At 34.4% G+C, this 26,706-nt stretch overlaps 1 protein-coding gene across 1 annotated transcript in view; it reads left to right on the forward strand.

The window, feature by feature from the left end:
• The window catches only part of LOC110099352, a 109,220-nt gene that overhangs the window by 61,658 nt on the left and 20,856 nt on the right, over positions 1-26,706 (forward strand). Inside the window, exons 9-10 of the mRNA XM_028697938.1 lie at positions 4,047-4,235; positions 11,558-11,730. Coding sequence (XP_028553771.1) covers positions 4,047-4,235; positions 11,558-11,730 — 362 coding nt within the window. The remainder of the gene's footprint in view (positions 1-4,046; positions 4,236-11,557; positions 11,731-26,706) is intronic.

The following is a 26,706-nucleotide window of genomic DNA, read 5'->3' on the forward strand; positions in this document are numbered from 1 at the left end:
TAAATCATCCATATTGAAGGCCAAATTCGTTAGTAAGTTTATATACAATCATTCTTGGATACTCAGCTTGATGAGAAAATTCACTGACAAGGAAATTATTAGACCTGCTGTTACAAGATTTGCTATTGCATATTTAACATTGCAGAGATTCAAGGAGTTAAGATTACCTTTGGAAGCAATATTTTCTTCTAAAGAGTGGGATAAAAGTTCATGGGCCAAAAAACAAGAAGAAAAACAAGTTAAAAAGATTGTTATGAAAGATGATTCATTTTGGCGTAGTACAAATTATGCTTCGAAGACAACAGGACCATTAGTAAAGGTGCTTAGAATGGTTGATGGTGAAAGGGCCCCGGCTATGAGATTTATTTATGAAGCAATGAATAGGGCTAAAGAAGACATTGCAAAAGAATTGGGAGGTCAAGAAAGTGCGTACAAAGAAATATGAGATATTATAGATGAAAAATGGGATCGACAATTACACCAATACTTACATGCTGCTGCGTACTATTTAAATCCCCAATTTCATTATGATAAGGATTTTCATGTTGACAAAGAGGTGAAAACCGGTTTGTATGCATGTATGGACAAACTAATTTCTGAAGAAGACTACCTTAAAGTAAATGATCAACTTGAGGATTTTCATTTGAAGAAGGGAATGTTTGGATTTAGAGAAGCACAATCATGCTACAAAACACGATCTCCTGGTATGTTTATAGTTTGAGTATTTATAATTTTAATGTTAATATTTATGTTCAAGTTTTCTACTTCAACCAATATTCATAAAATACTATGTTTGTCTTTATGTAGAACATTGTTGGGCTCAGTTTGGAGATGATGTCCTGAATTGAAAGCTTTTGCAGTTAAAGTTCTTAGCCTAACGTGTTCGGCTTCTGCATGTGAGCGTAATTGGAGCATCTTCAATCAAATTCATACAAAGAGGAGGAATTGATTGGCGGCAGATCGAATGAACAAACTAGTTTATGTTATGTTTAACAAAAAATTAAAAGATAGATATCTCAAATTGCAGAATCAAGGAAATATTGAGAATGAAATTGACCCTTTGCTTATTGATGAGTTACAATCTGATGATGAATGGGTTTCTCCTAAGAATGTTGATGTTTCTGAAGTTGAAGCAGAAGGAGAAACTCATGTCAATGAAGAAGACAATGAAGCAACTACCCACGTATATAAAAGATAGAAATAAAGTGAGATTGAAGCTTCAAAAAAATTCAAAGGTATTCTTAAATATAATGAATTATTTTGTATGTTATTATTGTTTCATTTTAGAGCTACTGAAATATTAACTGATATAGGAGATAAAGGAAAAAATATTATAGATGAAGAAGAGTTTGAGGATGATTTTGACATTAATTATGAAGATTCTTCTGAAGACAATCAAAGTGATGATGAGCCTGCTTTGAGTCTTGATCCTATGGGGATGTTTTATTTTTAAGTGAGTTTATTTTAAATCTTGTATTCTAGTAATATTATCTTAAAACAAATCTTCAAATTCATAGTTGACATAATATTTTATTATTTTTTGTCATTATTTATAATTTTAAATTAATTTATTTTAATCGTTTTGAGGTTTACGCCTCGATCCGCCTCGAGGCTTACGCCTCGCCTCGTTTAGAAAAAATGCCTCGATTCCCGATTTCGCCTTTGAAAACCTTGATCCTCACCAAAGGACTGGATAGCTCTGCCTTTCTCCGAATGATTGCCAAGCTGGGAATGACAGATCTATACTCCCCAGCTTGAGGGGGAGTGTTAAATCTCAGCATCTCATTTTCATTTTAATCCTACGACTACAAGGAGGGATCTGTGGGAAGCCCACCTTAATCACGTTAAACACCTTCCATAGATGAGCAAATGATTTAGGAAGAGTTGTATTTCATTATTATGTAGTTATTTGTTTTCTTATTAAACATCTTGTATAGATCTATAAATAGGGATTGTAGTGTATAATACAATTCAAGATTTCCCTCTCATACCTCTCAAATTAACAATCATCTTACATGTGTTGGTTTGATTATGTGTCCTTCATGGCCATCTCATCCCTGCTATTTTCAATTTCCTCATCTATATCTTTTTCTTTTAATATAATCACCCATGGAAAATGTAAAGCTTAATTCAATTAGGGAACTAGATCTTCTACAAAGCAGCTGCTTTAAATGTGTGATATTAAAAAACTACCCCCCTGTGAAAATGAAATTAGATTAATAATAATGCTACATTTAATAAAATTTGCAAACTTTCTTTAGTCACAAGTAAATGCTGTTGTATTTATCCGTTTTAATAAATTATTCAGTTTGGACTGGTACCAATGCAAGGTTTGAAAAATCTCTCAAAGTTTTATTTCTTATTGCGAAAGAAGGGAGTTGCATAATAGCAACAAAAAAGAGATAAAATAGCATGTCTAGATTGATGGAAAGAGGAAATGACAGGCATGACGATTGTTGATAAAATATGGAAATTGCCATTTGCGTCTCTATTCTATGTCAACAGTGTTTTTGTTTTTAGGTGTAACCTTCCTTTCAAATATTTTTGTTCGTTTTTTGAGTTGTTTTTCGTGCACTAAATGCTATAAACTTCCTTTCATTGGTTGAGCGGTTGAGCTAACCATGTTTGTTTACATAGTCATGTTTATGAAATTTCTTCTATTAGTATTCTTGCTGATCATTGAAATGCACATATTGTTGTTTAAATCACAAAAGGAAGCACTTTGACAACAATTGCCTATTAGGAAATAGTATTCCTGCTTGAGCATTGTAATGGTTTACGGAACTTCTTCTATTAGTATTTGTGCTGATCATTGAAATGCACATGTTGTTGTTTTAATCACAAAAAGAAATACTATAACAGCAATTGCCTATTAGGAATTAGTAATGATGATTACCTTGGTTGGGTAGTGAGATCACTGTTTTAGGTCTCACTTAATTTGAGTCTTTCATATGCTCTATTTGTAAAGTGGAATCTGTTAGGCCGGCCCAGGAGGGGCCAGCTGAACCGTTCCAACCTGGACCGGTTCAATGCTATAGCAGGCGGCCCAAGCCTAGTAGGGGACGGAACCAGGGGGGCGATGCTCTAGTGGGGCCAATTGCTTAATGTATTCGCTGTTTAGGAGTGAAAGTTTGAATTAAGGGCTGTTTAGTCTTTTTCTAGGAGTCCTTTTTCTTTAATTAGTCTTTTGGTTAGGGTTTGCTTTTCATCTTGAATTTGGAAGATATTTAAGATCTAGGGTTTGTCTTCTTGGGTTCTAGACGTTGCTAGAGATTTGAAGAGTTGTTTCTTCCTCTTGAATCGAATAAACTTGCATCTTGTATTGATTTTCTTCTTCGTGAATTGAATAGAAGAAGTTTCCTTGTGTTTCTTTCCAGTTTTTATGAAATTCTCGCTTAATATTGCTGAATTCTCTTTGAAATCATTAAGATTTTCCGCTGTTTTCACCAATCTCTGCTAGGTTTGCTTGTGAACTCAAGTATTTCCCTTAGGGTTACTTGCGAACTCAAGAATTACCTATCAGAATATTGCATGTTCAAACTGTATTTGTATTTCAATATTGTTATTTACGTTTATCAATTATCCATTATATGATGCACCATTTGATGAATGTGGGACTGTTTTTCCATCAGTATCTGAAGATGAACAATCCAATGTTGCTTTGTTAATTATTCCATATTAGCAGAAAGATCTTCTTTTACAAATTTCATGCCATTAATAAGCATTGAATATCTGTTTACTTAATCGTCTGCCTTTAGTTCGAAAGTGAAATGGTCAAGTTGGAAATTTGAGAACCTTAGGTGCATTCTTTTATCAATGAATGGACTGAACTTTAGGCTTCCTTTAGAAGGATCACTTGGCCTAATGGAGATTAGTTGGCCATTTCTAAAATTCTTTGCTGCTTATTTTTAATATTCGGCAAACTTTATAGTTTTCTAAAGGTTTGTCCTATTCTCTTCAATATTCGTTAATTGAAACATTGATGAGATTCCAAAATTCTTAAGTTATGCTTTTTGACCTCTATTTATTTATCTATTCTATCTCAGTCTAGAAGTGCTCGAAGGCCAAGATCAGATGATGTGGATGCAGTTAGTCGGCTTCCAATTTTGAATGATTCTTATTACAAAGACATTCTTTGTGAATTTGGTGCCATGTTTTCCATTGCTAATAAAGTGGATAACATTCACAAAATACCATGGATTGGTTTTCAATCGTGGCATACTTCAGGAAAGAATGTGAGTGTTTCTATAAAATGTTGAGCTTTAGTGTCTTGTTCTTTGCTGAACTACTATAATCATTGATCATCATTTAATCTTCATCTTGTTTTGCAACTCACATTACATATTTTAATGGTAGAGTTCATTTGTTACTTTTATTTTTTCCCTGCTCCATAATGTGGGTGGATATAAATTTTGTTCAATTCTATTTGAATTTTAGTTAGCTCCTTTTAATAACTGAAAGGTTGGTATTTCTCTTTCCACGGAATCTATTCTTGATTGAGGGTCCATTTGGTTGTGTAAAGTTAGAAAATATGTTTGGAAAAATAGTTTATTATATCCATCATTTGCTTGGTTGTTATTAGAAATATACTTTGATTCAGAAATAAGAACTCTTTAAACGCACTCAATTGTAACGATTTCATTTGCATTGACAAAATTCAAAATAAATTCATCATAATTTTCTATCTACAGAGCAACCAAATAAACCCTAAGTAAAATGAGTATTGTCCTTCCCGAGATTGACTTTAATGAAATTGTCCAATTTTTTTAATAAAATTGTAAAAATGAATTGAAATGGCCTATGAATTTGATGATTTATTTCTTTTCTCTAGCACAAACTCTTGTAGAAAATTTCTATGCAGAAATTAGATTTACATATAAAACTCTTTTAGGCTGCTGAATATATTCCTTTAATGGCATCTAATATTTGATTTCTTGGTGCAGCTTCTTAGCAAATATGGATTTGTACTATTAACGATAAACCTTCTACTAATGTCTTGACCCAGCTCGATAAACTCAAATTAACGAAACAGGAAATAGATGGTTGTACGGAAAAATTAAAACCTTTTAATTTAACATAATTTAAAAACCATCCAAGCAAAAGTAAGAAAGAGCCACTAATTAAAAACAACTTTTTATTTCATCGATAAACAAGTACATGTAATTCTACTATGAAAAATGTTGACCTCTAACTGTCAGAGAACCAGGCAACTGAAGCTCCCGACCAACTCACCTACGATCAGACACGACGGTTCAACCACCGCCTCTCTCACAGCATAAAAATGCTCCTCTCGTTCGGTTAACAGAAAAAAAAAGACAGAAACACAGGAACGAAAGGGAGTCCGAGAGATACCTCTCTGTTTTCACGATCGATCTACACTGCAGCCTTCGACGGGACTACCGAACGGCCACCTCCGCCGCTCTTGTTTAACGACTCGACACCTACCTTCGAAGCCGACGATCCAATCCCGTTCTTCACTGTCAACTCACTGGCCCGACATCAAAATCCTGCTCGCCGTGCCCTATCCGACTCCAACCGAAGACGCTGCCGCCGCTACCTCCGGCCGACCCCAGCCTGAAAATCATATGAGAAAAGAAAAGTTGAAAAAAGAAAAGATGAGTATATTCAAAAATTAATATCAGTTAAAGTTCAAATCTAAAAGCACCCCAAGACTAAAATCAAATAGGATAACATGGGTAAACTACTACCTATGAAAGTTAACTAATAAACTTCTAATTAGCTACAAGTACAACTAAACTCTAAATTATATATTATTCATTTTTGAAATCAAATATCAATCTTACACATACACTCATAATGGATAGGTTCAATTCATGTAAAAATAAGGTTGATTGATTAGACTAATTATTTATGATTTTAAACTTGAATTTTAACTTTGATAATTCCAAGTTACTTTTAGCGAGTGTTGTTTTATCTTATTTTTTTATAAATTTAAATTACTAATTTTTTTAGGCTATTAAGTTAATTAATAGGTGATTATACCATTGCCCAAGGACAAGCTAGAGTTTAAGCTAGGAAGAATTTTTTAAGTCTAAATTGTGTATAGTTTATTACATTTAAATTATACGAAAATGTTTTAGTTGTATTTGTGTAGAACATTTTAGAAAAAAAAATAAAAATTCATGTGTTGAATAAGTGCCATAATAATGTTAGATTAAGAACCTCAACATCCTCATTCATAACACCCCATCACCTAATTCATACATTAAAGTGCTAGCCAATCTAAAATTTTAGGAAGATCATTGCCCTAGCAAAACCAAGGTGAGCATTAGAATGCCCATGATGTTGTCATGGCAAAAGTTGAAATTGCAATGCTCTTTATTCTAATATTTTAGCTCTGGAGTTCCAAACCATTCAACATTGCATTGCTAGGGAGAGCATTAAAGTGTCAGTGTTCAACTTTTCAAGCATCGTGATGAAGCATTCGGTGACTTGAGGAGTTATGCTCATTCAGTTAAAAGCCACAATAGTTCAACCAAGACATGCACCGAGTTATCTAGTGTTTCAATGAATTAAACATTTAAGCACCGTGGAATTAATTCATTTAAGGATGGAGTGCCATAATGCTTAAGGCAATTTATGTACTCACTATAAATAGATTTTTAGGTCTTTTATTTTGGAGTTTTGTAACTTTTAGTAGAGTCCTATAATTTTTAGTATGTTTGTTTAGTACCCCCTTAGTAAAGTTTAAGGGATTCTAGGAAAGTGCAATATACTTTCATTGAAGATCTTAGCTTATCTTTTTTACATGCAATCTTACAGTTGGAGGAGAAAGGAGTGTGGAGAGCGAAGTTATATGCCACATTATCTATTTGGGATCCTTCTATCCATGTGACACTTTACATTACTATTTCTCATGTATCTTTTCTTTTATACTTGAAATAAAGATTGGTTTGCCTCATCTTTTATCCATGTATTGCTAATTTTTAAGTTTCAGACTAATGATGTGAACACATTACAAGAACTAGATTCCTATGCCTTGAATGAAATTATGAATGTTTTCAATATCTCATGTTCTTAATTTAATGCATATAATGGTCATATGTGTAGTTAAAATATAATGTGATATATTACCTCGATATAGGAATATTAGAATAAATTGGAGTATTGAAATAAAATGATGGCATGCCTAGACCTATGATGAATAACTTTCTACATTTTATAGAGGTAATCGTAGTGTAGGAAGGCCATAAACTTCCATTTTCATCCCTACAAGATTATTGGAGATCTAGGGATGCATATGTTATGTTCCACATTAACATTTAAGAGTCTCATTTGGAAAAAATTATCATTTTACATACATTAATCCAAAATATTATATATACATATATATATATATATATCTTATATCATATATCTTATACAATATATAATATATATCTTATATAATATATATATTATATATTACATATAACAGAGAGAAAGGGAGAAGGCTCGGGTGAAGCCCGATCAGACTAGGGCAAGGCGTCGGAGGCAGAGGGATCACGCACGCACGGGTCTTCGTGGCACGTGCCCTCTGGTCGGGTGGTTTTGCCGCGAAATGGCACCATTATATTACGATCACGGCCAAAGCCCGTATGTTCCCTAAAGGCGTCAAACCCTTGAGCGATGGATCATAGGGTATATTCTATAGGCATAAAGCCCTCTATCAGTTAAGGTGGATTCATATATATCCACTTAGACAAACATCAACCCAGGTCTACGAGGTATTCTTGGACGAAGCAACCCATGGCTGCCGACAAGATGCCTTCTGTCAGGTTGGGTCGACTACCTCCTCTGACTAAGTAGACCAGGGATCATGACAGCCCGGGACGACGGAACCATGGGATCGTGATCGGGCTCGTCTTCATTCCCCCAACCACCAGTTTTAAGTTTATGGTGATAAGCTTTAAATTCTAAACTTCAAAATTCAAATCATAATATCAAACCCTAAATTTGTTGCTATTATACGATAGGTTTATAACCTATTCGACCCCTTTTAATGACTAGCCTTAATCGAAAGTTCTCTCCTATTATTGGGAGGGGTAATTAACTATAGGGGCTTGCGCCTATAGGAAACCAGAACTCAGATCAAAAAGTCCTCACCAAATGAGGGCGAAATCTCTGGGTAGTGTCTTATCTAAAACCCAATCTGCCTTCCGAAAATTCCGCCGGAACCTAATCTCGTTAAAACTCTCTATCGTCGTCGTCACACAAATACTTAAAAGAAAATTTGACGGATGGCATGGAGAGGCTGGGATCACATCCTAAAAATGAAATTTTTCGGAGCCCACAAAAAATATATGTTATTCTATTACTTGACATCAAAAGTTGTTTGCCAACCATCACATATTAGTAAGCTCTCCTGTAAAGCATCCCACAATTAGGATGAGCTAAGGGTTGGTAGGTAACATGCTATTCTATCAATTTTAGAAAAAAAGCAAGGTAAAGACATTCATTATGCATGATAATTTCATGGTACAATATAGTAATAAATTGAAGAAAGAAACAGTAAACGTGTCATGAAGTAGTAACTGGTGTGCTTCAGTCTGTATGTCATCCTATATGATTATTTTACTTTTCATATGTATGTAACATTTTACATTCCACATTTTTCATATTTCCTTTAATACTCTTTATGCATATAATAATCTTTATACATATGCATACAACATATTCATATTTTATACACCCGTAACGGAGTTTCAAATTTCATGCCAACATATACATCCAATCATGCAATATACTTATTGTAGGAGGGTGGCTAACATGCCAATCGAGCATATTTCCTTACCTAATATAATGTTTCCATGCATTTTTATATGTAGACATTTTAAAAGAAAAAGATATGCATTCTAAACTATCCATCACATACATTGCTTTTAAAGAACAAACATGTTTTTACTAAACTAAATAACAATGAGTATATGACACTTTCAAATAAAAATTTAGAGAATGAGTACATAACACTTCTAAATAAAAATTTAAAGATGAAACTAAAAGAATTACATTTGCCTCCTCAAATATAAAAAACTAAGCTCGGACCTGCGCAAATCGCCGTTTATCTTTTCGGCGTCTTTCCTCTCCCACTTTCAACACCTAAAAGAATATATTTTCTATTACCCAACATTAATTCTTTTTCATTAAATTAACATTTTAATATCATTATTTTCAGATTTAAATAAATCCTAAATTTTTAAAGTCCAAATTTTAGTCTAATCCCATGATTTCCCCTTTTTACCCTTTACAATTACGAAATTTAATTTAAAATAGCTTAAATTTTCGGTTTTGCCCTAATTCCCCAAATTTAAAAACCTAATTTCCATTATTTTTCATCACATATTTATACTAAAACCTACCCTTTACCTAATTAACTCTTAGGGCATAATTATTTTGGGAGTTTCTTTAATTAAAAATTAGAAAAAAATGTAAAATTGTGAAAAATCCTAATTTTTATCCTTAAAAACATTCCGAGGATTATTAGGAATAGTATTTGCTAAGACATCCTCAAAGAAATTGAATTTCAAAAAAAAAATCCTAATTTTGTAAATCTCAAAAATTTTGGAAGAAAATAAAAATTAAGATTTAATATTCACCATCAAACTTCCCTAAATGTTCTCCTTTTAAAATTTTTAAAATTTGGAAAACCCTAGATTTTCAAAATAAAAAAATCTAAGCAAAATAATAAATTTCTAGGTTAGGAACATATCTAAAGCTTTTCTAAAGCTTTCCCTTCGATATTCCCCAAAGACTGTAGCTGGAAACTGCCTCCGCCACTCCTCCAAGACCCCTTGTTGCTGCCCTCTCCCTCTCTCACGTTTGGCCGAACAAGAAAAGACACGGGAGTAATGAAGGGAACAAAATTTTGGTCCCTTTAGGCTTATTTGGATGGTGGGGGAAAGCCAAAAGACGGATTGCTTGCTTAAGTTCTTTTGTGAAAATGATGAGCTATTTAGTAATTTGCCTTTAAGTAAATTTTACTGATTTTTAATTTTAAATTCATGCGAAATTAACTTTAAGTCCTTTATACCAAATTGATCGAAATTAAGTGTAGAATTTTATAAAATTTGTTTCGTCGAATTCTGACAACTTCGAAAATTTGTCTATTTTCACTGCAGTGCGTTGCAACGCCCGCTACGATCCGACATTTTCGGATTTTACAACTAATATATTTAGGGAATTATCTTCTTAAGGCTAAAGCTTTTTATTATAAAAAATGAACATCAAACGGGTAGAATGTTTAGTATTCCGCAGAGAGTTTAATAAAGTACATCTGGAAAATTTTAAGGCAAATTTTAATAAAAAAGATTATTGCAAATTAGAAAGCAATAGGGAACATATGCTATGTGATGAGCAACACATGATGCTGGCCCATTACTGAATCAGATTATATTCCAAACTGCTTTGCTGATGCTGAAAGTCTGTTTCTTTGCAGATTGATGTACAACTTTATTACTCTCTACACAATACTTAGAACATTGGTATCTTTGTATTTTCAACAAAAATGATCTTTTATGAATTTTTTCCCCTTCTGAGTCGTTGGTTTTGAGGTTGGTATTTGAGTTAAAGAAGACTTTTAAGCATTGATGCTTTCAATTTTTTTCTAATTTTCGTAAGTAGTCTCTTGTCTTGATTAACATTGTGTTGTGTACCTAATAATCCATTAGTAGGATCTCATGAAGTTTGCAATGCCATGCAAGGGTCCTTTCATAATCCAACGATTTGTAGTTGAGGAATTTCAGGCTTTTATCGTGAACTATTGGTATGTAAATTCACAATCAAGTTAGTGGTTATCATGCAGTTCAATTAGTAAACAACAACTACAACAACAACATCAAGCCTTTATCCCACTACGTGGGGTCGGCTACATGAATCCTTTTTCTCTATTGTGTCTTATTAAAAGTCAAATACTCGTTTAAATCTAATAAAGAAAGGCCATTCATAATATTTTCTAGCCAAGTCTTTTTAGGTCTACTCCTACCTTTCTTAACATAAGTCAAATCTAATACCTCTACTCTCCTAACCGGGTCATCGGAAGGCCGCCGTTTTATGTGACCAAACCATCTAAGGCGACTCTCTCTAGTCTTATCTTCTACTGGAGCTCCTCCAACCTTTTCACGTATATGCTCATTTCGTATCCTATCTTTAAGGGTAAAGCCACTCATCCACCTGAGCATCATCATCTCTACCACACTTAACTTAGTATTATGCTTCACTTTTAATGGCCAACATTCGGCACCATAAAGCATTCATGCAGTTCAATTAGTAAAGATTTTAATAAATTATTGCCAAGATTCTAAGATCTATTCTCGCCTACACAAATATACATATTTACAATTAAGCCATGTATACTTGTCCATGTCCTGGTTTTGGAACAGGTTACCAAATTAATTATCAACAAATACATTGTTTGTATGCATGTTTTGAAAGTGCATACTTAATTGAAGTAAACATCCTGAATCGAATCTATTTTAGAATTTGTAACTTCTTTTTATTTATCTCTTAAATTCTTTTCCTATTAAACTTGAAAATTGATAAAAATTCTCCCTTCCAACAGGTTGCCTTATCTGCCAGGGCTGAAAAAGTACTAGAGAATGCAATATTAGATTCAAACAAAGGGGATGCTATTTTTTATTGGGTGTTGTTGGAGATGGACTGGAAGGATGTAAAAGGAAATATAAATGCTGATTTTTGGTCATTGTGTGATGTTAAGAATGCTGGAAAATGCAGGTATATTTCTTTTTTAGCATCCTCTTGAATATTCCAACTGATTTTATTTTGTTTGGATTTTTTTATTGAGAATTCAAATTTGTACTAATGCATTTCAGATGCATGCTATGCTTTGATAAAATCTTACTGTAGTCATATATATTTTTACGAGTAGAGCATGACCAAGCTCCCTTGTATCATGGTGTCTACAGATGATTTTATGTACCATCAATTTTACCACTAATAGTGAATGTTCTCCTTAGAGCATGGCATGATGACCAACATTATATTAGTTCTATGCTATATTAGAATATTATGGAAACTTAAGAAAGTGGATAAAAAAATATAATTTGACAAACTATATTATAAGAATCCAAATATGGGGCGATAAAGAAGTACTAACAACGAAGTTGAATGTTATTAAAATTATAATATTAAAATAGATGTATACTAGATCTAGAAAAGATAAATTGGAAAATAATTGCATGAGGGAGTAGAGTTATTGAAGATAGGGCATGGAAAAATAAAATTGTATGGGGTAACACTTATTAAAGATGAGGTAGAAAAGTAGAATTACAGATGTTGATTTGAGCATGTGCAATAAAGGTTAAGAGATGCACCTATAAGATTTAGATTAAATTAATCTGGAAGGATTAGGAAAAAAAAAAGTAGGCAGAAGTAGCATGGGTAGAAGTTGTGCAAAATGATTTGTATAAAGAAGGTTTCATGACCTAACCAACTCTTAGCTGTAATGAATGGAGACCATTCATCAAGTTATTATGATAAGGCTAATAATGATGATTTTGCTTTCATGTCCATAATGATTACAAAAACTAGTGGTAAGACAATAGTAATTAGCTTCTTAAGTGCAAGTTAACAAAAAAAAAAAAAAACTGGATATGCATTATTATAAATTTTCTTTAGTGACATCCTTCAAATCTTCTTGCTGTCATCATTTATTTGGTATGCTTTGATTTTCTTTTTTTATTTATAATTATCTAGTAAAGTTTGCTTTGTACTCATAGGCCTTCATCATTATTTTTTAAGATTTTTCATGTATTCACTATTAAAAATTGCAATTATTATTGTTGTTGTTTATATTCTATATCATTAGGTTTGTCTTATGAATCACTCGTAAAGCAACTTATTTATGGCCTGGAAGCTACTCCTACCACATCAATCATGACCTTCAGCTAGGAAGAAGAAATGCAAACAAAATTATAAAAAGATTTGTGATTCTCACAATGTTAAAAAAATTATTTTTCATAAGCACTCTTATGAAAGGTTTGATTGGAACCCTAACAAAGCAACACTAGGGCGACATGTTATGCTGATTGGACTCACGAGTGTCACTATTGGTCATGAAACGAAAATTTTTTATGAACTCAACACAAAAAATTCGCGTTCGAGTATACCTTTGTTATATTTGGGTTGGGTTTGGGTCAGCTCAAGTGACTAAAAAAAATTCATATCAGTTTCGGTTTTTGTCAGATCGAGTTTAGGTCAACTTGAAATAATGATTTAACTATTTGATTGATTTTCTTTTTAAATTAAAAACTTATCTTAGATAGTAGTTTTTTATTATTTTAGTTTTGTTATGTCGAAATCAGGTAATTTTGTCCATTTTGATTTAGGTTGACATTAATCTGTTAATACTTATATATTTTGTCTTGTTGAGTTAGGTCTAGATTTGTTCATCTTGGTTTGATGTTCATATGTTTGAGCTGTTAATTAAGCGGTTTTAGTTTTGATTGATTATATTCATAATGTGTTTTTTTAGGTTTTTACCTACTTAGCTTGTGAATTTGGATTTAAAAGCCTTTATAGATCTAGAATTAAAAGAGCCAACCTTAATGGGCTTAGGCTCAGCACATGGGCTAGCTTCTCATGAATTCCACGGCTAGCAGACACAAACTGTCGCAACTAGCTATAGGCTGCCTCTCACCATCAATAGTCACTCATCATTAAAGTTCGCATCTTACAAAATGAGTTGAAATTAAAATGGAAAAAAAAAAGATGCGGGGAGAGATTAGGCCCATGACCTCTTACAAAAGATCAAAACAATACACACGCAACTCAATTTAAATTTTGATCAATCTGCATAAACTTGAAAGTTTTGAGTCTGACAACTTAGCTTGATGGGCATTTATAAATATGCACTCCAACCAATATGCTGGTATAGCACTAGGTCATTTTAGGGCATTTATTAGAACCATTATCAAGCATAAGGTGGGTTATCAGAGAATAATATAGGAAGGATGGACCACATACTTTCACAACATTGTGTTCACTTTGCTTATGGCAAGCATTGCATAACTCCTGCCATGCTCTGCCTACCCTATCCCACACCGCATCCGCACTGTTGCAATACCCTCATCTTCCTCTTCATAGCTAACGACATGCCATAAAGGAGTACTGATTGAATGGAAAGTGACAGTGGACTGAAAGGCCCCATTTTCGTCTTCAATTTTATCTGCTCCCTTACTTGGGGCGGCACTACTATTCTTCTCATTGGGCTCTTTCCTTTTGTTTGTTATGTGAGAACATAAAAGCAAGATAAGTCTTTGGCAAAAAAGGCCCATTCTTCCAAAAATATGAATTAATCTTTTATATATTTTGAATTTACATGCAAGCATATATAACTACGTAGATATTTTTTGTATTACTTTTATTTTTTTAATTTGAGTAATTTTAAACACTTGTTTATTTTATAGCAAAATTTACCAAGCAACTTGTTAACGCTAGGATGATAAATTTTGCCAAGGATTTGCTAGAATATTTTTTAATCAGCCTTTTCTAGAACTTCAATTAAATAGCATATCTTCAAGGGGTACTATATTTCAGGCAATGGCGATGCTAATATGTAAACGTCGGATGTCTTTTTCTTGTACGACCATGTGCCCATTTTTTTGGGTGACTTTTTACCTTTCTTTATTCTTTCTCTTTCTTCATCTCTTACTTTTTTTGCTTTGGCTGAAAATAAGAATGCGTTTAGTAAGATTGTTACAATTTGGATTCCTAAGGATTATATGGAGTTTCACTTGCAAATATTCATTTTTTTCCTTTTTAGGGTTATTTTTAGATTATCCATTAATAGCCTTATAAGAATTTCTTCATTACTCCTACATATACCATATCCTAAAATGTCATTCATTATTCTTGCACGCTTTTGCATGGAAAACTTTCATGTGAACAATTCATTGAAATCTTAGCTATATTTCATGAATACTTCCCTAAGAAAGTTGCTAGGGATATTAAGAATGTTGCTAAAGATGTGCTTGGAGTATCAAAGGGAAAAACTCCTAATTGTAAAAATAGTTGATGGTGAAATCAAAATGTGCAAGTAAAAAAAAAAAGAAAATTATAAAAATTGGTTTAGATGTAAAAATTCTAATAATTAGGAAAGATATAAAGAAATCCGTAAGGAGTCTAAGAAAGCAATAGTCAATGCAAAGATTTTTGCTTTTAATGAGTTATATAATAGATTAGATACTGCGGGCAAAAGATATATGTATAAGTTAGCCAAACAAAGAGATAGGAGTAGTAAAAATTTAGTTCAAGTGAAGTATATTAAGGATGAAGATTTAAAAGTGTTTTTGTTAGAAAAAGATATTCAATAAGCTGGATGATATATTTTGCTAAGCTTTTCAACGAAGATTTACTTTAGTTAACCTTAGCACTCTAAATGAAAATAAAGATTTTTGTTTTTATCAGCATATTAGGAAAATCGAAGTTAGAGAGGCTTTAAAGAAAATGAAGTGTGGAAAAACTGTTAGATCTGATGATATTCCAGTAGAGGTGAGGAAATGCTTAGGAGATGAAGGAATTTCTTGGCTTAATAATTTTTTTAATGTTATTTTAAAGACTAAAATGATGCTAGATGAGTGGAGAATAAGTGTATTGATTCATATTTTGAAGAATAAAGGTGATGCACAAGATTGTGCAAATTATAAATGAACTAGGTTAATGTGTTATACTTTAAAATTATGAGGGAGAGTTATGGAGTATAAGTTGCGGCGTGATACTAATGTTTCTCAAAATCAATTTGGATTCATGCTAGGTAGGCCTACTATGGAAGCTATACATTTATTGAGAGGTTTGATGGAGAAGTATAGAGAGAATAAGGAGGATCTACATATGATATTTATTTATTTTGAGAAAGTATATGATAAAGTTCAAAGAGAAGTGCTATGGAGAGTTCTAGAAAAGAAAGGGGTTAATAATGCTTCTATTCAAGTCATCAAGGATATGTATGCAAGAGCTGTTATTTGTGTTCAAACACAAGGTGGTTTGACCAAGTATTTCCTATTTTAGTTGGATTACATCAAGGATTAACCTTAAGCCTATTTCTTTTTTGCTTTAGTCATGTATGTTCTCACTAGACATTTGCAAGAGGTTGTACCCTGGTGCATACTTTTTGCTGATGATATTCTTCTTTTTTATAAGACTAGAGAGGGAGTTGAAGATAAACTTGAATTATGGAGGTCAACCTTAGAGTCTAAAGGCTTTCTCTAGATAAGATCTAAAACTAAATATATTGGATGTAATTTTAGTAATAATAGATCTAGTGGGGGGATTTTGACTTTGTGCGATCAAGTCATTAATAAGAGTACACATTTTAGATATCTTGGGTCTATTGTTCAGAGTGATTGTGAAATAGATGAGGATATTATTAGTATAATTTAAGTTGGATGGTTGAAGTGAAGGGATGCATCAGATTTGTTGTGTGATAGAAAATACCACCTCAAACATAATGGAAAATTCTATAAGATGGTGGTGAGACCTATAATTGTTGGAGAATTTTTGTATCCTCGAACGGATTGCATATTTTATAATCGGGCACGGCATAAGAATACGATATATTACCCCGGAGGGTAAAAATATCATCTCCTTATGGACTCAATCATAAAATTTACAATTATTTAACAGAGATTCCCCCACTCGATGTTTGGTCGAGCGGGGTTTATTTATTTCTGGGGTACAGACATCCCATAGGGGCAAGCCCCTATGGTTAATTACATCCCAAGTTTGATTTGGGAACACTTTTGATTAAACTAGTGGTTTTCTTTCTTTTGAAGTCATTTAAATGTTGGCTAAAATTTGATTTTTGTTGTTTTAAAATCCATGAAAGTCTTGATTAAAGGGTTTTGGCCTTTAGGAATTTCAAGGAAGAGATTTGATCAACTTAGAATCAGATTTTTGGAGTGAAGTCCAAGAAAAGGTGAAGTAGGAGCACTTGATTCTGAGGGAAACTCAGAGGTGCTCGGACTATCCTATGTTGGGCTTTACATATTTAGCAACCAATTTGGTTTAAGTTTGGTATTTTATTAGAAGATTGGGTTACATCCAACAATACTTTGGGGAATTTGGCCGAAAGTTGAGGCTATAGGTGATGGAATCAAAAAAAAAAAAAAAAAAAAAAAAAAAAGAAAAAAAAAAAAAAAAAAAAAAAAAAAAAAAAAAAAAAAAAAAAAAAAATAAAAAAAAAAAAAAAAAAAAAAAAAAAAAAAAACAACCCCATGCCTCGCGACACTTAAGACTAAGGTGAGACATTACCGAGAAGTGTAGGTGCCTCGAACCTAGATCTAACGAGTGCAAGCAAGGACTTACAAACACTAAAACCTCACAAGCCATAGCCCCCCGACCTCTGGATTTTATGTCCCGCCGGAAGGGTAACTACCATTCTAACCCTCCTAATCGCATTTAAAACCATTGTTATCTGCGGTCTCAATGCAAAATGTAGAGTGGTAGGCGTTGTTTTCTCATATAGAAAGTAGGTCTTATAGCTTGGCTTTGAGGCCAAGATGCCTTAGATATGTTGTATGCAAATGCTGACTCATAAAAGAAAAAGATTTTTTATCTATCCCTTAAGTTAGAGGCTTTGCTACATGTGGACATGTTTGGCTATGCATGATTGTTTTTAATTTTGAAAACTTGGCTCCTTAAAGGAGAGTCATCAATTTTCCCTTATTGAAAGACATGAGCCTAATTTGATTTTATTTATTAGGTTGCTTACATGTTAAGGGGTAGAAAACTTAAGTTTTTTATCCTAAGAGCCTAACGTTGATCAAGTCCAGGCCACACCACAGAAACAAAAAGAGAAACCTAGAAAGGCTGCATTCTTTGCGCACCCAGGTAAACAAACAAAGATGCTTTTACATTATTTCAAATGCAAGGAAATGTAAAAGGAGAGCCACATTATTACAACCAGAATTGGCAGCTGAGTTGCCCTCCCGTTATACAACCCCAGTTCAAAGTCTACAGACCTACTTGTGGTTCTCAGACTCTGGACTTGATGACCAGTAGGCTTCACCTTTGGCAGTACATCTTCTAGTCCAACTTCATCTTTTCGCTCACAAACCCCCACGAGTTTATACAATTCCTTATTCTATCAAATACATATTTGAAAAAAAAAAGACTCAAAACTGCAGTTGGATTAAAAGCAGTTTTATGAGTAAAGTAAACACTTACATCGCAGATTTGTTTAGCACTTTAGGATGCCACAAACATCTACTTCTACCCCTTATGGCCACATCTTTGGCGCGGTTCTTAAGGCAGCACTTGCATGTAACAATATTTAAAATATAAGCGCCCCCTTATTAGATATTGCCACCTGCACAGGAAAAGTCATTATAATTTCTTATACTAACCACTAAGGGCGAAGTGCCCACATGCGACAATCCCAAGGCAATCAATCCACAACATCAACAGCATGCGCAGAAAAGGAAAAATCCCTATCCAGCAATGTGGCCTTAAAGGCTCGTGCACCCTAAGTGTGTGCTTGTTTAGCATGTGCACACTAAGGGTGTTTGGTTTTGTTTTAGAGATAAATGCCTTAATTCATTTATCCTAAGGGGTGTCACTTTAAGTTGTTGTGAATTTTAAAAGATTTTTATGCATTTTAAATGTTCTCATTTAAGGAGGTCTGATGAAGAACCCATAAAGTAACCACATGCTGCTTTCTTTTGGGCAAGCCTGCCTACTTATGAATCCTAGATACAATAATTAAGGACCTCCCACCTTTTATGGGGTAGATGATTATTATATCCAAAAAGGACCTAAGTAATTTTAGGTGTTTGTAAGTTTCTCTTGTTTGGATAAGAGAATGTCTATCAATAGTATTTAAGATAACGTGCCTAAGGGGCTCACTTAGGACTTGTGAAATCATCCAATAGAGTAGGATAAACTCATTATATTGATAAATTCCTAAAGGAATCTTATAGTTTGACATTCTCAAATGTCATAGAGCGAATTCAACTCAATTTGGGTTTGAGTGGAAGAGGTTACGTAGATTTTGATCTAAGTAAGGTGTCCAACAATGTAATTCTTAGGCTACATGTTGGAGAAATCCCCTTAGCTTGGAGCTAAGAGGAGAAAAGAAATCCAACATGTTAGCTTTTGGCAAATGTAGGGACTCCCTCTAGCTTCTGAGCTAAAGGAGGGGAAGTCTCCTAACAACTTCTGGAGCTTGGCAGGAGAGAGAACAGTATAGCTTTGGGCTAACGTATGACATTTTTAAGGCTTTTTGAACCTAATAAAAGTGAATGAAGTTAGTAGCTTGTGAGGCTACAACATCAAAACAGGTATCTTTCTTGGAATCCTTTTGTTTTCAAAGAGTGAGTTTCATTTGCCTAATTTGGATTAGACAAATAAAGTGAGTCACTTATTGAGTTGTTAGTTCAATAATGTGCGAAAGATTTGTTTGGGCTTTTGGGGCCACAATCAAGGCGATTATCTTTGAACTTTTTACATCAATGAGGTATTTGTTTGCTAAGTTGGATTAAGCAAAACAATAAGAAGATTGGTGTTAGATTTGGCTTACACATAAGAATTCTTTAACTTTTAGTGTCCAATGAGGATCTATTCCACCAAATTGGTTAAGGCGAGAATGGAAAGAAATATAGGAGTTTCTCATTCTTTGCATGGGATATTTGTTGAAATTTGGTTCAACAATAAAATGCTCTGGCATTGACTACTTGTTGATTTTGACTTCAAAAATAGGGCGAAATTGATGAACTTTCATCAACTTTTAAATTGTTAGAAAAGGAGAGGGAAGATGCACTTTGGTTGCAAGCTTCCAAAACCTCATGAACATTTGGTGCTCAAAGAAGGAATTCATCCCCAACTTGGGTTTGAGAGCATGAGATAGTGTTAAGATGCTCTCCTTAACCATCTTAGTTCGTAGGAAAGGGAAAGGGAAATGCAACTTAGAGGTTGCAAATCATGAATGCCTTGAACATTGCGTTCAAAGGGAATCCATCCTCCTAATCAGGATTTGGAGCACGCAGGAACGGATTTGTTACTCTCCTATAAATATTGACTTGTAAGGAAAGAGAAAAATGCAACTTTAAGAGGTTGCAAATCAATGAATGTTCTGTTGAACATTTGTTGTCCAAAGAGGGAAATCACTCTCTAATTTAGATTGGAGGGATAGAGAGGAAGGATGCAACTTGGAAGCTAGCAAACCCCGAATGAACAATTTCTTTGAGCATTTTGGTGTTGCAAAGAGGCAACGCACATTCTCCATAATTGCCCAAGTCTGTTAGAGAAATGAATCAGTTTTTCCTACCAACTTTTGACGTTGTAGGCAAAAGGAGAATATGAAAATACAACTTTATGAATTATAAGTTGGAGGTTAGGAGAGACCACTTACTTGACTAGGCTAAGTAAATGGTGAAGGTCTGCGTTTGAGATTTGGTACTCAAGAAGATTATCACTTTGCTCAATCTTTGGCTTAAGCAAATGAGGGAACTACGATCTAGCAGTCCTAAATTATTAAAGGTTACTCATTGGTTTGTTTCCAAGAATAAATGATTTGATAAATTTTCTACAACTTGGGGTTGAAGGAAAGATGTAACTTGATAGTTACCAAAATTTCAATTATGTTTTGATATTGGTATTCAAAAGAGAGATCTATCACTTATTTTAAGTCAGAATGAGTTAGAAGCTCATTGTTGATTTTGTGACTCAACAAATGAAAGAGAAGCTTGGATTTGATCCTAAGCTCCAAAATTCATGTAATGACTGTCGGAGACTGAAGTCCCAAATAATCATGTATGAAGGGGATTTGATTTGTCTCAACCAAATAAAGTTGGCTTAGGATTTGTCTAAAGCCTTAAGAAGATTCATGTTGATAGAACACTTAGCCTTAAGGGAGCTCCAAATACTTCACATGAGGGAAATAGAGTGCTGGAGCAACGCTCTTTATACTTGTTGAAACTCATGCAACATAGAGCTTAGACACTTTGAGGAAGTTCTAAGCATCAAACTTGAAGTTAGATGATGCATGAAAAGAGAATTCCCCATTCTCCATGAGTGTTTGGACTCAATTGGAGGAAGGAAGATTAGATTGCCTAAGTCTTAGAGAGTTTCAAACCACTTTGGCATATTTAGAAATTTGATACGGGGATATCGATCCCTATGACTTCTAAAGATTTAAGAATCAATTTGGTATGATCTAGAAGAACCTAGAATGCATGCTGGCGATGATTCTTCAAATTAGGGAATTTGTAATTGAAAGCAATCAAGTATTTTTTTCCCAAGTTACATGAACTTATCAACAACATATTTTGTGAATCTACAACATAGACTTGGAACAGTCTAGGAACTCACAATGATTTGATTTCATATTGATTAAATCACATTCACACTCACAAAAATCTCATTGAGTCCACAAATTTCGACCACATGCAAACATCTCTCGTAACTTGTAAGTCCTTTGTCATGACTAAGAAGAGTGCATGCAATTTTGATGAGGTTTCAAGAGATTCTACTATAATTTTGATTGTACAATACAAGCTTAATGATTCTTTATATGTAGATTGTTACATAGACATTGGACGTCTATGCATCACACGATAGGAAGCCCAATAATTAATCAAAATGTATTAAACAAAACTCAGAGATAACAAAATGATCATGCAAAAAGTTTCATAGATTTGGATTCCTATTTTTTTATGGACATGCTCAATGAGAAATGCATGGCAAACTAATTCAAATCCAAACCTATGTCATCCATTGACTTTGAGATCAAGATGCCTCTCCCTAGGGCATGATTTGTATCGCGATTAGACAACAGAACTGTATTAAATGCATTTGGGTTTTGGGTACCAATCCATAACACCCCTACGCTATTGGCATGCCTCTTTGGTTCACAAAAGCAAAACAAGGAACAACATTAAATTTTCACTGTTTCGAGAGGACACCAACGAAGGTTTTAGAAGTCATAAAACGAAGCTTCTAAGGGACCTATTGGCTGGAGACATCATCCACCCATCACATTTGCATGGGGTTACCCTAGGTTTCACTAAATTTCAAAGTTTACACTTCCCGTTTCTGCGCCAATCCGCCAATTGCGTCGCAAGCTCCAAGTTTCCAAGCTACTCGGGGATGCTGTCCAAGCGATGGTCAATCTCCAAACCACTGTTTCGAAGTTTGAGTTGCTTGCTGTGTTCTTCAACAGCCTCCAACATACACGGGCTCGCCGGATTGAAGAGAAGAGAGAGCCACTAACTTGTTATTTTTTGTTTTGATTTTGGAGACTGATTTTGACACCAAAGTGATCCAAAACACTGAGATTTGCTATCCCAAGCACCTAGTGATGAAGGAAGAAAACTTCTCTACCTCTCTCGTAGAGAAGAAAGGCAAACGAAGCAGAAAAAGTCCTTTCAGCTAATGAAAGAAAAACAGCAACAGAGCAGGAGAAATCCCTTCTACTTATTTCACTTCAAAAAATGCTGCAGAAGAAGGTCGGCCGGCCTGGAGAACCGACCTGGAGACTCGACGCCAAGGGGACACATCTTCTGGCTCGAAGCTCGGACGGCGGACCGCACGAAAACCCACTGAACCCTTCCTCTCCGCCTCCTTCCTCTCGCTCTTGCTCTCTCTTTGGACGGGAACCGAGACGACAAGCAACGGTGAGCCAATCTCCCCTCTCCCGAAATCTCTCGCCTCTTTCTCGCTGCTTGTCGGGGCGGAAACAGCAGGGAGCGAATGAGCTCCCCTTCTCCCTTGTCTCTCTTAGAGCGCACAAAGCACGGCCCAAATGGCGCCAATCCGCCTCATACACGTGGGAATGAGGATTAGCAAATTCTATGTGAATATCTGAGCCCTTGATCTCAAGACTTTTGAGAATCAAATTCAGCCCAATTGAGAAATTAGCTGAATTGAGTCAGAATGACTCGACCCGACGATTGAGTCGGTTTTGGTATCAATTGGTCCGATCAGTAATTTCGTGAAATGAACTTAATCGCGCCGAATTCGTCGAATTTGCTCGACGACGCCACGGTTTGAATTGATGATTGATTTAAATTAACTTAATTGTGATTCTATTAATTAAATCGAGTTTGATTTGAGTCAATTTCGTCTTGACACCTCTCATCATCGATCACGAAAAAAGTACGTTCAAACAATAATGCTTTATTGGTTAAATGTTGGCCATAGAAGAAAGCTATGAGCACACACTCCGTTTAAGAGGCAATGCAGGTCGGACACGTGTCAGACATGGACACACGTCCGACATGGCTCGGACACGTGTCCGACATGTTTTGGGTGTGTCCGATTAAAAAAAAACTTAAGTCGGAAATTAAAAAAAAAAAAAGAAAAACATATCTAATAAGCCAGTTCACGGGAATTCGCCCTAATCCCGCGTTCATTCGAGCGATACCTAATTCGAGGAAGAGGAGTCGCGCAGCTAATCGAGGCTCCAGCCCGCACCGTCGCCTTCAGCTTTCAGTCGTCCCTAGCAGGCGAGCTTCCGGCCGTCCCAAGCAGGCGAGGTTCAAGCCGTCCCGAGCAGAGGAGTCGCGCAGTCGATCGAGGCTCCAGCACGCACTGTCGCCTTCAGCTTCCGACCGTCCCGAGCAGGCGAACTTCCGGCTGTCCCGAGCAGCAGATCGAGATTCCTTCTGCGTGCTGCCGACCAAGCCATCGCCCAGAAAAAATTTTCTGTTAGTTTGATCTAGATTTTTTTTTGCCATTCGTCAGTTCTCTTAATTTTTTCTCATTTATCATGTGGATTTGTGTTCCAAGAGCATGTTAATTTTTTCTGAAATTACTTTGATTGTTTTGGGTTTTGGAAAAAAATACCTAAATCAAACCCTAGTTTATAGGTTATGAGATTGTTCTTGTTTTACCTAAATCAAACCCTAGGTTGTAGATTATAGGTTTTTTTTTTTGCTACTTTTGTTTTTCATGATACAAATACAAGCGGGTGTAGGAATTATCCAGTAAGGAATACAAATGTGGTTTGTTACAGTATCTATATATCTTCCAGGATTTATCCAGTAATCCAAAATTGGATGCACAGAATATTTTTAAAACTGTTTAGATTTGTTTTAAGACAAGGGTGATGACAAGAGTCAATAATTAAAGGATTGAACGACTTTTCTTGTTGTACGATATAATAAATGTGGTTTGTTACCGTATCTGTAGAAAAAATAAATAATGATTTAAATTTGATCTTATTTCTCCTAATCTAATCAAATAAACAAACTCTATCCATAACTCCATTTAGAAACAACCTTATGCTTTCTAATCTAATTCCATCCAAAAATTAAATTAAATACAAAAAACAAAATTTTATTGTGGCCACCTAATGATTTAATATTCCTACTGAGCGTTGTTCTTGCTTTTGCTTTTGGTTTTGTAGGTTGTTCTTGCTTTTTGAAATAGTGATTTTATTGTGAGAGAGCTTTATGTTTTTATTGAAATGAGTTTGAGACATTTATTAAGCCTTTATTACTTTCATTTTATCTGTGCATTTTAAAGTAAAATGAGCTCTACGGCTAGTGGGAGTGGATTAGGCGAAGGTTCAAAAGAACAATATGTAGAAACTGATAAGCCATTATGGCGTCAGTTTACATTGAGACATTGCTTGAACCAACAAAAGGAGTGTGGAAAGAAAAATGTGTTAGTTTGGTTTAATGTTTAAAATTGCGTATTCGGGTATTGAGGCGTTTTTCATTCGTGAGGCGAGGCGTAAGCCTCAAAGTGTTTTGAGGCGTAAGCCTCAAAATCAAAAGATTGCGTAAACATAAAATGATAAATTTTTTATATATTAATGAGTGAATAATATAAAACATAAAAAAACATAAGATATAAAGTGAAATCAAAATATCCCAATAATAAGACAACATGAAATGTAGTTCAACTCAAAATTCTATCTTTCCCAATTCCCATTTAACATATAATTCAAATTTTCAAAAATAAATAGCAATGACATATCTCATAAGAACTCATAAGTCATCAGCACTGTCATCACTAAGGGGTTCTTCATTTGAATCATCATTATGATGAACTGCTCGCTCCCCTTCTCTCCTATAGAGTCCAGAATGTCGGGCATTTACTTCAAGATTTATGTAAGTTTTAATATATATAGCATGAGGCTTAAGTCTCATGCCAGTGAGATGAGGCGGGCCTCAACCAAGTTTAGGCGCAAACCTCATAAAAAAACTTTAGACGTAAGCATCGAGTCATTTTTTACTGGAATTGTGCAAAGGCGGGCCTCAAGGCGAGCCTCATATTGCGCAATTTTAAACCATGGTTTGTTATGTGATGGATGGACAGATCCTCAAAGAAGACCACTCATAAATTTTATGGCTGTTACAGAGAATTACCCTATGTTTATTAAAGCTGTGAATTGTGAAGGAGAATACAAGGATAAATTTTTTATTGCAAATTTGATTAAAGAGGTGATAGTCATGATTGGGCCTTCAAATATTCTGCAGGTTATTACAGCTAATGCGTCGGTATGCAGAGTTGTAGGATTGTTAGTTGAGCGAACTTATCCCCATATATTCTGGACACCCTGTGTTGTACACACTTTAAATCTTGCACTAAAAAATATTTGTGCAGCAAAGAATACAGAGGCAAATGAAATCATTTATGCTAAATGTCATTAGGTAACAGTGGTTGCAGATGATGCTGTTATGATTAGAAATTTTATTATGAATCATTCGATGAGACTTTCAATGTTTAATGACTTCTCCCAGTTGAGAATGTTAGCTGTTGCTGAAACTCGTTTTGCTTATGTAATAATCATATTGAGAAGATTCAAGCAAATTAAAAATGCTCTTCAATATATGGTGATTAGTGAGAACTGGTCTTGCTATCGAGAAGTTGATGTTGGGAAGGCAAGGTATGTTAAAGAAAAGATCTTAGATGATTTGTGGTGGGATAATGTCGACTACATTTTGGCTTTCACTGATCCAATCTATGATATATTGGGAGAGGCTGACACAGATAAATCATGTTTACATTTGATTTATGAGATGTGGGATTCTATGTTAGCAAAAGTGAAAGAAATTATTTACCTACATGAAAGAAAGTCGCATGAAGAAGACTCAAGTTTTTGGAGTGTTGTCTATACTATTCTCGAGGATAGGTGGAGCAAAAGCAACACACCTCTGCATTGTTTGGCTCATTCATTAAATCCAAGGTACATCTTTTAATTTAATTTAAATTTCTTGGTTAATGAACATGTAGTTTTATATGCTTTGTATTATTTGAAGGTATTTAAGTTAAGAATGGCTTCTAGAAGATCCTCAACGTGTCTCACCACAAAAAGATTTAGAAGTTTCAAATATGAGAAAGATATGCTTGAAACGATATTTCCCAAATAAGGTGGAGAGAAGAAAAATTAATATAGAACTTGCAAAGTTCTTTGGATATTTAGAGGATTTTTATAATCAGGAATCTTTGGTTGGTAGATGGAGGATGGATCCAAAAATGTGGTGGTTAATTCATGGAGCTTCGGCACCTCTTCTTCAAACAATAGCAATAAAACTTCTTGGTCAAAAATCATCATCTTCCTGTTGTGAGAGAAATTGGAGGACATACTCATTTATTCAATCAATGAAGATGAATAAAATAACTTTACAACGAGCTGAAGATTTAGTTTATGTGCTAACAAATCTTTGTCTTCTATCAAGGAAAACCCCACTTTATATGACAGGTGATAACAAGATGTGGGATGTTGCAGGAGATGGGTTCGAGTGC

This window comes from Dendrobium catenatum, unplaced genomic scaffold, assembly GCF_001605985.2.
Source record: "Dendrobium catenatum unplaced genomic scaffold, ASM160598v2 fragScaff_scaffold_119, whole genome shotgun sequence".
Lineage (NCBI taxonomy): Eukaryota > Viridiplantae > Streptophyta > Magnoliopsida > Asparagales > Orchidaceae > Dendrobium > Dendrobium catenatum.